The sequence below is a fragment of the Paroedura picta genome, chromosome 4, assembly GCF_049243985.1.
Source record: "Paroedura picta isolate Pp20150507F chromosome 4, Ppicta_v3.0, whole genome shotgun sequence".
Taxonomy (NCBI): Eukaryota; Metazoa; Chordata; class Lepidosauria; order Squamata; family Gekkonidae; genus Paroedura; species Paroedura picta.
This window is the reverse complement of record NC_135372.1, coordinates 93437579-93449748: the sequence shown is the minus strand read 5'-3', so window position 1 is coordinate 93449748 and position 12170 is coordinate 93437579. Positions and strand designations below refer to the sequence as shown.

Here is a 12170-nt window from a genome sequence, read left to right as displayed (position 1 = left end):
TGACAACTACTGGCAGTAGCACCAAAGTCACGATTGACGAGAACATTTAATGTATTGATGAGTTCATCTTGTTTCTATGATCAATCAAAGTGGTGGATGCAGCCGTGAAATCAGACGGCGAATAACACTGGGCCGGAACGCAATGTTAGACATGAACCGAATATGGAAGAGTAAGGATATCAGCCTTAATACAAAGTGCCAGCTAGTCAACACCGTTGTCTTCCCCATAACAACCTATGGGTGTGAAAGCTGGACCATGAAGAAGGAAGACAAGAGGAGAATAGATGGTTCCGAATTATGGTGTTGGAGACAAATGCTGCGAATACCATGGACAGCCAAAGTTACCAACAAGATAGTTTTAGAGAGGAGCAAACCAACTATGTCATTAGAAGAGAAGATATTACGGCTAAAGATCACGTACTTGGACACATCATGCAATCAAACGAAAAATCGTTCATGCTCGGCATTGTTGTTGTTGTTATGTGCGAAGTCGTGTCCGACCCATCGCGACCCCATGGACAATGATCCTCCAGGCCTTCCTGTCCTCTACCATTCCCCGGAGTTTGCACCTACTGCTTCAGTGACTCCATCCATCCACCTCATTCTCTGTCGTCCCCTTCTTCTTTTGCCCTCGATCTCTCCCAGCATTAGGCTCTTCTCCAGGGAGTCCTTCCTTCTCATGAGGTGGCCAAAATATTTGAGTTTCATCTTCAGGATCTGGCCTTCTAAAGAGCAGTCAGGGCTGATCTCCTCTAGGACTGACTGGTTTGTTCGCCTTGCAGTCCAAGGGACTCGCAAGAGTCTTCTCCAGCACCAGAGTTCAAAAGCCTCAATTCTTTGACGCTCGGCCTTCCTTATGGTCCAACTTTCGCAGCCATACATTGCAACTGGGAAGACCATAGCCTTGACTAAACGCACTTTTGTTGGCAGGGTGATGTCTCTGCTTTTTAGGATGCTGTCTAGATTTGCCATAGCTTTCCTCCCCAGGAGCAAGCGTCTTTTAATTTCTTTGCTGCAGTCCCCATCTGCAGTGATCTTGGAGCCCAGGAAAATAAAATCTGTCACTATCTCCATTTCTTCCCCTTCTATTTGCCAGGATATTTGCCTTCTATTTGCCATGCTCGGCATGGTCAGCTGCAAAAGGAAACATGGTTGCCAAAAGTTCCGCTGGCACGACACTATCAAAGCCGATACAGGGATGACCATGAACCAACTAAAAGAAGCAGTCATTGATAGAAATGTATGGTAAAAACTTTAGAATCGCCGAGGGTCAAACACGACTGAACGGATGACATCATCATTATAAACAAGATAATAGTAAGCGGTAGTTGTTGCTACTGTCAGAGGGGGAAGGTGCCTGCTATTAAGGGTGTGTTCTCCCTTCACTTAACCAGTTATAGTATTTATAGTAGTCTAGTAGCTTTTGCCCTAGGTTCAATATTTTCATTGCAGTTCTGGGTTGACTGGTGGGACAGAACAACCCCTTAAACCAGGGTCACTGAAGCGACAAACCAAAATATCAACAAAGGTAAAAACATCTGCTCAGGAGCAGGCATTTTATATGGGAAAGCTATGATTATCAGTCTATTGACAGATATATAAATTATATGACTAGAACCTTTTTCTGATACACAAGAGTTCATTATAATGGCTGTTGGTGTGCAGTGGCCCATGTGAATCAACTTCAGCTTACGTGAAGTAAGATTGAAAGGTGTATGCTTTTTTCTGCCAAGTGGATAGAAATGCAGCACTATCTGAGAAGGATATTTGGGAGCCCATGTAATGATCCTATTATGATGGAGGGGCATAAAACCATAGATCCTTAACTTCCACAGTGGCCTTGCTGTTACTGACTCAGGAGCAAGACTAGTGGACCAGGAGCAAGGGAAGTTGAGCACAGATAAAACTGAAGAGCTTTTCTTCCGTGGTTGGCTTTCTTTTCCGCCTCTTTTCTTTAACTGGAGATTGGCTAACCTTTCCTATAACTCTTTCCTCTGTATGTTCTATGTACTGTGGTCTGTAGGGTAAGTGCCTATACAAGGCACATGTGGGAGGAGGGTGTATCAAGGGCAAGGTGGATCTGAGGGTGAGCGGAATTTTGAAATGTTCCTCTTTAGTCTTCTGTGCAACCCCACATTGTTATTGAATTGGATCTCTGCCCATTGTTTTTTGCTCCATGCATTGGAAAGTCCCTAGAAATTCCAGCACCTGTCATCTAAGCAAAATATTTCATTCAGGTCGTACAGCCTCCCCATCTAAAACCCACAAGACAGCAGCAACAGTAAAAAAGTTGGAGATACTCCGGATGGTCTTCCTGATGAGAAAGAAAATCTTGACTAGGCCACAGCTACACTGAGCTTCCCCTTATTTATTTATTGACCTAATAATTAGTACATTTTTAATTGTAATATGTCTCACTGTTCTAGAGCAGTGTGAGATGTGTAAGGCCTTCTTAAAATCTCACCTTCTACTCAGTAGCAAATGTCATGTGAGTGCATGCAGTGGTAGATCATATTAGAATTCATCTGCTTTGTAGCACATCTTTCAGAGAAAGTAATAGCACCTGTCTTGGCCTTCTGCCATATCCTTTTAAGTGAAGGAGGTATACTAAAAAGTGACTACAAGAGATTCAGTATAAATTAGGTATATCTATTTAATGCAGTTACTTTTGTTAAGCAGTTTGGTTTCTGTGTGTATATCTACATCCCCTTAGCTGGAGCTTTGTGCATTCCCATACGGAAATAGTGGCTTTCATACCATCCCCCAGGGCTCTGTGGTCAACTTTACTGCCTTTCTTAGGAGAAAAAATAATGATAGTGATGTTAACATAAAAACTAAAAATATTAGACACTGTGTACCAATTAAAAATATATGCCCTTTCAGCAGCCTTTTAATATAATTAGTCAAGATGGGAAGGAAGGTTTAAAAAAGGAGAAAAAAGATGTATATATTTACATAAATATTTAAGTATACATTAATTGTTGCTGAATATAATCCCATTTACTGTGCAGTAGTAAATGGGGAGCCATTGATACAGTGCTTCTGCCATGTACCAACCTCCTGTTTTTTATGGTCCCATCTGCCCCATATCTGCTGTACACCAAAGTACATTTTGAGAAGCTAAGCTACAGTAAGCTGCAGCTACACTACAAACTGATCCCTTGGTGGCTCCCTATTGTGGTTACGAGCCCATCTGAGAGAACCTTTAAGTGCTATGTGCAGATGTATTATTCTGCAGGATTTTCAAAATATTAGGGTAGTGGAAAAGAAGGAAGCAGGATGGCCTAGAAGCCATACACTAAACACATAAAGCTTTTCTCTGTCACCAGAATATTTAGTAGAATGAGACATATTTTTTAAAAGTTATAATTGTTTTCTGCACCAAGCTGCAGTCTTCCATTCCAACATACCAGCCTTGTACTTCTGAACATGACTTAGCTTCAGTACGGTGAAGCTGAACACAACTTAGCTTCAGTACGGTTTCAGTTGTCACCTGAGTCCTTAAAAGAGGTCAGAGGCTACCTAAATGTATAGGCCTAAACTAATATTTTATGTACTGACTTAGGGATGCCCAAATTAGTCCCTCCCAAAGACTAGAGCAGAATTTTATTATATTGGTGTTGCTCACTCTGCTTGCACTGGTGTGTCTAGTCTACTCTGAGAGTTGTGAGCACACATTCATATAGCAGTGCACTCTTATTCATTCAGTGTAATCATGCAGACATGGAACAGAAGAGAACACTGACTAGACCTCCTGCATTGTTTTTGCCTGTGTCTAAGCAGTTTAGTGAATGATCTGAAGCAGCAAAACAAGAAAGCCCGTTGCAATGTTTGGCTAACTTCCTGCATACTTCAGCTGTTTTGCAAATGTAAAAAAGTTACCTGCCCCAATAAGGACAGATAAGTAACCTGTCTCTTATAGTCCACTTTTTTTGTTCTTATCCCCGTTGAGCTATAAGCCCTAACTAATCAGGTAACTCCAAGTGTATTTAGTTTGCAAAATGAAACTCAACTGTCTTTTATATACTGAAGTCAAGTCCAATTATACCGGTAGCTGTTGTGAATAATGTTTACCCCAGTGCCCGTAGTTCTGATAACCGTTCTAACAATTTTTATTTCTTTTCCCTTCAAACAGGCTATGAACTTGGTAAGTGCAATTCAATTTCTTCACTTTTCCCTTTGATTTCCCTATAGATGATCTGCCACCCTTGGTCATCCTCTAGAGCAGAGGTGTCAAACTTGCATCCCATGGGCCGGAATAGGCCCATCCAGGACTCAATCTGCAAGCAACTGATTACCTTTACTGCCTGATGAGAGGCTATGCATTACATCCCTGTATAATGTCCCAGTATAGGACATGGTGGGAGTGTAGGGGGAGACATTAGGGAGATCCTGTAAAGAAAAACGTTTTTGTTTTTGTTTTGCATTAAAAATGTTTTAATTGAGTTTGCCTTTGTTCTTTATAAAGTTTATATCTCTGGTACTAGGCATTATATTTTATGATAGCAAGTGACATTCTAGCCCTTGTAACAAATGAGTTTGACACCTCTGCTCTAGAAGGTCAAAACCCTGATTTTTAAACGGAGACTGAAACGAAGAGCCGGACCTTTGGAAGTATCAGATTACTAGCCATCAGACTCAACGCCTTTTGGAGAACTGAACCATTAATTTTGCCAAACACCAGCATAGATGCTTGCGTTCTGCTTTTCTGAGCTACATGCCTCCTGTATAATTTTTACCATTGAGCTGAGCTGTATCTTTGAATGTGAACTGGGGGGAGAGGGATTGCAAACTTCTGGTCTGCGCTCCTGAGGAACTGCTTATATGAGTAGTTCCCTCATTGTAAATGAACAGGCTTAATGTGATCAGTACATGTTATGTAAACTGGTGCTCAATCCCAAGGGACTTCTACTTATTGTAGTCTTGAGAGGTGGGAGTTGTTCACTGTTCTTTGTATTCTTCTTCCCTCTTTCTGTCTCTGTTTTTGAAAGGATCAGGTCTCCAAGGACAAGGCTCTGCAGAGTATGGCTTCCATGTCATCTGCACAGATTGTCTCTGCCAGCGTCCTGCAGAACAAGCTCAGCCCCCCTCCTCCACTCCCTCAGGCTGTCTTCTCTGCTGCTCCCAGGGTAAGAGATGCTCCAGCATGCCCCTGCCTTATCTGGTTCAGATTCAGAAAACCTTTATTGGCATAAAACTCTTGCCTTTTGTATGAGGGAATGACTTTGAGAGTAGATCTTACCATGGTGTGAGCTGATTCATCTGAGAAGGGAGGGTGGGACTGGATGTGGCACAAGCGGAGAAAAGATCAAACTATGTATTTAACTCTCAGAATCATAGAATTATAAAGTTGGAAGGGATCTCCAGGGTCATCTAGTCCAACCCCCTGCACAATGTAGGAACTCACAACTACCTGCTCACGTGCTCACAATCTGCCTAAGTTCATAAAATCAGAATTTCTGTAATCAACCTGAATGAGTCTTAGAACTTTGGGGGCATGTCTTCCCTTCGAGGTCTGTCTCATCCTCTTTATCCTATCCTTCCCTGCTTCTTTTTGTTCCCCACTACAAACACACATACTTTTATAAACCTGACAAATGCATGATCAACTATTTGGGTGGCTCAAGAGGCAAGGCATAGGGGTGCCACCACGGTGGCAGAGATCGGGCAAGAGGAGCCTCTTCCCATCCTTGTGGCACCACTTCAGAGGCCAGGATGAGCTTCAGAAGCCTTCCCTCTGCAGCCTGTTCTGGAATCAAAGTGCTGCACCAAAGGTCAGAGCAGCATCCTCTCCTCTTCAGTGCTGCCAGCGCAGGAGAGAGATGGAGGCTTTGCATTTTAAAAAGAAAAGGGGGGGGGGGCTTTCCTCTCTAGCCCACTCCCAGTACATGCTCTCCTCCTCACCATCTTCCTCTCCTCCAGGTCTCCACAATCACTGGGATTTATATATCTTCTGGAAGCATTGCCCTGACTCTGGCCATTCAGTTGAAGTGGTGCTTCTCAGGAGTATCTCAGTTATCCTCTAATTACAGTCAGAGGGAGGAAGGGTGACTGGAGGGGAGCATGGGGAAATGATAGAATAGCCAAGGAAGCCACTGTGGCAAAGGCTGCCTCCATCCTCATGGTGCCCCAAGCTTCTTGTGCCATGAACCAACCCTGTTCATATAGGATCAAATAAGAGAGCCAGCTTGATGTAGTGGTTAAATCTAATCTGGGGAACCAGGTTTGGCTCCCCACTCCTCCTCCACATCCAACCATATGGGTGACCTTGGGCCAGTCACAGTTCTCTCAGCTCTCCCCACCTCAACTACCTCACAGAGAGTCTGTTGTGGGAGGGGAAGTGTAGGAGATTGTAAGCCATTTTGTGACTCCTTTGGGTAGTAAAAAGCAAGCTACAAAAGAAACAGCTGTTTCTCCACGTCTTCATCCCCCTATGCTCAGCCTGCAAAGAAACTTCTTCATTTAATTATTCTCCATAAATATCACCAACTGTGGCAAATGTAATCCACACTTTTCCCTTAGAGGTTCACTGGAGAATGGGGAAATACAGCTTTTTGTAAAACTCCAGACTGCTCTCATCCTAACTTTTAACCTCATCACTATAGAACTATAAAAAATACTATATAAGTTGGTAACTTACATTACAATAAAAACCCTTTAGGCTGCTTTGATCAGAGTAATGGAATCTTCTAAGTCAGCAATCTAATTTTGTTTTCTGTATTCATGTCCTTAGTTTTGGAGTGGGCCTATCCCAGGACAGTCTGGACCTTCTCAGGAGTAAGTGAAGATCTCTGTTAGTAAAGCTTCCAAGGAACAGCTGCTTAGAATTTGCAATTGTATTGCTTAAGAAATGCGCTGATGTAGGGTTCCTGAATTGTTGTACAGAAACTCATGCTAATGGGCTGTGTCTTTGAGCTATCCTGGGATTCTGAACCCCTGTATTCACAGCCTTCCCACTCAAGAATAGTGTGGCACTTCAGAAACACTGACCGAAGCTGCTATGACATGAAGATGATTCTCTGGGAAGCTCTCATTGCTGCTGCAAAGGCAGAGGCATTGCAATAGCGTGAAATACCCACCCTTAGATTTCCCCTTAGTTTCCTTGCCTTAGCCTTCCATGGCTGCAGTTTTCCCTCTTGCCACTGGAGGGATTTTTCTGGGTTTCAGTAATAGGCATAGTGCAGATAGCCCAGGCAAGGCTGATCTCAGAAGCTAAGCAGGGTCGACCTTGGTTAATATTTCCCTAAGACACTTCCAGGAAGTCCAGTGTTGTGACACTGAGGCAGGCAATGGCAAACTAGCTCTGAATGAATTTTGCCTTTAAAACCCCCACAGACTCGCTATAATTCAGTTGCGACTTAAGAGCAAAAAAATAGTTATAGGAATATATCAACCTATTGCAACAAAGTGTTAGTTCTCAGCTTTGGGCTGTAGAATTACAGAGATATGCGTAATATATGTTTTGCCTTAGAACTCTGCAACCAAGAGTGCCACAGTCTTACTTGTTACAACATAATGGGACAAGGGTACAATTTATCTTTTTAAAATATCCTGGAAACACCCTCTGGTGACAGTGAGGCAAATGGTAGCCATGGGGGGAGGGGGAGGATTGAAGCATTGGAGAATGGCACATGCTCAGACAGCATCCAGTGAGACTTTGGCCACAATCTTTCCAAAAGGATGGTCTCAAGCCATATTTGGGAAGGATTTCAGCAAAGCTGGGGAAAAGACATCTTGGGGATGCTATGCAAAATAGTGACGCTGAAGGTAAACCAAGGCAGAGTAAAACCTGTATGTATAAACAGCTGGAGAAAGACACTAAGTGAAAGCTTTCTGATCTGGTGAACTTTTGATGTGACATTCTGCCTCTATCCAAGAGATGATTTCAAACAACCAACATGACAGCTGCATAATGTCCCACCTGAGTTATGCATATTTGGGGTTAGTTGGGTAGCAATGTACAGAACAACCTTATGTGTAGATATTAGTGATTATGTGAAAGTTACTTGGAGGTACAATTGTACAAGGTGTCTTTGGACTTCTTAAAAACTTGTTTTTATCCGTCAAAATGGCTCTCTGCCCTCCATCTCCCATGCCTCTCGTCTTTGATGTATTTGTCTGAGGTCCTAATTCATTGGGTAAATGTGCTGTTCAGCAGAGACTAACATAGATCTCATGTGGGAGCTCAGTCTCCTGTTTATTTAGCTATTCCTGACATCATTTTTCCAGAGGTTGGGAAGCTGTCCTGGGTCACAACCTTTGCTATAGCAGGAGTGCACAGTGTCAATGTCTCTGCCTGTCTATTGAAGTGGATTTCTTTGGATTTGGAGGAAGAAAAATTACTTGCATGGATAACTTCAGCATAACTTACAGGGGGGGGGGGTCCAGAACCCCCTCCCATTCAGATATGCCCATTAAGCATATCATGGGATTGTCTAGTCTGTGGAGTTATAGTCAAAATGTTAACAGTTAAACAGTAAACAATCAAATGTTCAATTGTTAGTGATGTTGTTATTGTTAATTGATACAGTTATTGAAATTACGTTGTATCTGTCATCTGGTTTCCATGTTCCCTGTGAACCGTCCTGAGCTAAACAGGAGGGCAGTATATAAATGTAACAAATAAATAAATATTTGGCTGTGTCAGCTTCTCTAATATAAACACTTCAGTACCAACCCCCCGCCCCAAGAAATAGTTATTTGGTGTTGATACCCAACAAATTAATAGCAATAGATAGACCAGCCTTTCTCAACTTTTTTGCTGTCAAGAAACAACTGAAACATTCTTCAGGGTTTAAGGAAACACAGAAGTGGCACGATTATGCAGAATATAGCTGTGTACATGCCCACCCAGGGTCCCTCCCCTTCCTACCCCCTACAGGCCCATCACTGGCCATTTGGGGAGGGAGAGCAGGTCAACCTTACGATATATGGTCATATCATCTGATAAATTTATATATGTATATATACCTACCCATTTGGGAAGCCCTTTCAGGGACATCAAGGAAAGCCTGAGATAGGCCAATCTTTTGCCTAGATCAGGGGTAGCCAAACTGCGGCCTTCCAGATGTCCATGGCCAGGGGCTCCTGGGAATTGTAGTCCATGGACATCTGGAGGGCCGCAGTTTGACTACCCCTGGCCTAGATTATGATGGTCAGGCCCCCATGAACTGGTTGCTTTGTCTGGAGAGAGAAGACTTCCCGTTATGGTTCCTGCTGCTCATAGCATAGGAAAGACGGGTCAGGGACAAAAACTGAGAAGAGATTATTTCAGATCTATGAGGAGCTCTTACTGGTATCTCGTACTGAAAGCCAATTGGTGTAGTAGACAGACTTGGACCAGGGAGAACTGGGTAACCTTGGGCTGTTTGCTCTTTCTGTCAGCCTAATGTTCCTCACAGAGTGGCTGTAAAAGTAAAATGGCGGGGGGGGGGGCACGTGTGCCACTCTTGGAGGAAGGAGGGAATAACATACGATAGCTTCCTAATAATAAAGAGAGACATCCATCTTTGACCAATTTGAGGTAGAGGTGGATAGGAGGGAAGCTTATAAAATATGATTCTGACTAACCCGCTTCACCATTTATTTTATTTTTCAGCATTAAACCTTTCACACAACCAGCCTACCCCATCCAGCCACCCATGCCTCCATCACTAGCCAGTAAGTGGTCTCCTTCACTTCCTTTCTCCAACTGTTTGGCTCAAAGTAGATCAGAGTTTTATAAGCTTCCCTTCTGCCATTCCTGCCTCACTTATTTATACACACAGCTTTAGCTCAAGACCTCTCTGAGCCTGTTTTTGTTTTTGTTGTTGTTCCTTGTCCAACCAGAATAGCAGAGTTCTCCAGCTCCCTTCAGACACATTGCCTCCCCTGTCAGTCCATTTTTTAAAAGAAACTGAAGTTAATACTGTCCATGCTGGAGCAATGTTCTACCAGCAGTGCTCTAGCACAGACTGTGGCTTCAACCCTCACATAGCATAGTTGTGTTTACAAAGGTTTTTTGCAGAAGGCTTGGATCCCCAGGGAGTGAATCCAGCTCATTCAGGCCATATGTTCCCCCAGCTGGGGTGATGTGGCCATAGGTCTATCATCACAAGAGTAAAGCAGTGTTGAGCTGCCATATCTTTACCAGCAAGATCACATTGCATTTGCAAGGAGCAACTGCATACAAATATAGAAGTATAGCAGAAGTTCTAATGCAGGAGACTGAGAAATTCTGTTCAGATGTACATCTTTTCCCACCGGAGTTATTATTGATCTTACCGTTTCGGGCAAAACCTCCTTAATCTAACAAATTTCAGAGGGGCAGCAGTCTGTTGCAGCCTGAGTTGTACAGACCCCCAATTACTTAGCCTTCTAGACTGCCTTTTGAGCTTTGAGTGTATGAATCAGAAATCCAGTGAGGTGTAGCAGTTAAGAGCATTGGATTGTAATCCGGAGAACTAAGTGTGATCCCCGACTCCTCAACATGAAGCCTGCTGAATGACCTTGGGCCCGTCACAGTTCCCTGAGAATACTCTCCGCTCCACCTACCTCACAAGTTACCTATTGTGGGGAGAGGAAGGGAAAGTGATTGTAAGCTGCTTTGAGACTCCTTCAGATAGAGAAAAGCTGAGTATAAAAACCAAACCCTCCTTCTTCTTAAACTGAGTATTCTAGCTCAGCATTGTCTGGACTTCCCAGGGCTTCAAGTAGAGAAACCTTTTTCTGGAGATGCCAAGGACTTGTGCATGCAAAGTAGATACTGTGCCACTGAGCCTCTGCTTGTCCCTAAAGCCATGCTGTCAGGAGTGCTATCGGAATTCATACTTCCCTTCAGAGACCAGAATATGGTGCAGGGCGGGCAAGGAGGGGAGTGGGTTATATATATATATATCCACCATCCTGATATTGTGTTTTAATTACATTTTAAGGGGGCTTTATTGTTCTTATAAATTTCTGTTAACCGCCGCAAGACATTTGAGAGCAGTGGTATATAAAAATAAACAAACAGGCTGTACTTTTAGCCTGGTGCTTTAAATCAGTTGGCTGTCCTGATACGTCAGTTTTCCCCAGCTGCACATCTGTGAAATGGGTGTGTGGGTATGGAAAACCTGCCTGATCACAGGAAATTATGGAATTTTCTAGGAAACAGATTTCTCTAATGACATTTCTCACACTCTTCAGCTAAAGACACTTTTGTGGGAGTCAGTATGTGCCTCCACTGACCAGGCACATTTCGGCATGGCCGCCTTCATCAGTGGTCAAGCATAAATAGAACAGCATCCTTTGGAGAAATGACCTCAGCCTCCTTTGGAGAAAGGTTGGCTGCTATAGGACACTCACTGGACACTGGAAGTGCTCATCTGGACCAGGGCCTGCTTTAGAAACATAAGAGGCCTCAAAGAATTTTAGCTGGCCCTCTGGTCCATAGAATCGATTAAGGTCCTTAGTGTCCTAAATATTTCTTTTCCTGTATTTTATGCAGTTCTGTCTATGCCTGACCATTGATAAAGGCGGCCATGCTGAAACGAATCTGGTCTGGGGAGGCATTAGCATGAATGTACACATGGATTTTAATGAGGCTATATTTAAACCTTGTTTTTTTTAATTTTAATAAATATTAATTTTCAATTTTACATTATGTTCTACTCTATAGAGGCTTGAGTACATTTTCCTTATTTTGACCTTTTTTGGGGGGTGTTCTTGACTTGGGTCAGGATATTTTCTCATTTTCGTTGTGTGCATTTCTTCTTCTTCTTCTAGGCTACGAGCCCCTGGCTCCTCTCCCACCTGCTGCCTCGGCTGTGCCAGTCTGGCAGGACCGTACGATCGCCTCCACCAAGCTGCGGCTCCTGGAGTATTCAGCATTCATGGAAGTGCAGCGTGACCCGGAAACGGTAACTCCGAAGAAAGACCATCTGCTGTCAGCACAGGCCAAGGGGGTGGGGAAATGCTGGAGCTGAGCTCAGAGAACCTGTTCTTAAAAATAGCAGATTCTTGCAATTAGGACCTAAGACTGACCCTCCTTCTTAGACTGGCAGTTCTGTGTCTCCTGACGTGTGTGATCCAAGGATTGTCTGGCAGGAATGCTTGGTGGTGGTTTGCCATTTCCTGCCTCCGCCTCATGACCCCTAGTGTTCCTTGGAGAAAACCACCCAAATCCTCAAAGGTCTCCCATCCAAATACTA

At 43.4% G+C, this 12170-nt stretch overlaps 1 protein-coding gene across 9 annotated transcripts in view; it reads left to right on the top strand.

The window, feature by feature from the left end:
- Window positions 1-12170, top strand: part of TEAD3 (TEA domain transcription factor 3) — a 95270-nt gene that overhangs the window by 75316 nt on the left and 7784 nt on the right. For 6 of the 9 annotated variants that reach the window (XM_077334284.1, XM_077334283.1, XM_077334281.1 and 3 more), the window contains 5 exons: window positions 4136-4147; window positions 4992-5129; window positions 6734-6777; window positions 9599-9660; window positions 11746-11879. In XM_077334284.1, the coding sequence (XP_077190399.1) occupies window positions 4136-4147; window positions 4992-5129; window positions 6734-6777; window positions 9599-9660; window positions 11746-11879 (390 nt within the window). The remainder of the gene's footprint in view (window positions 1-4135; window positions 4148-4991; window positions 5130-6733; window positions 6778-9598; window positions 9661-11745; window positions 11880-12170) is intronic. The other 3 variants (XM_077334286.1, XM_077334285.1, XM_077334282.1) reach the window with 1 other exon arrangement.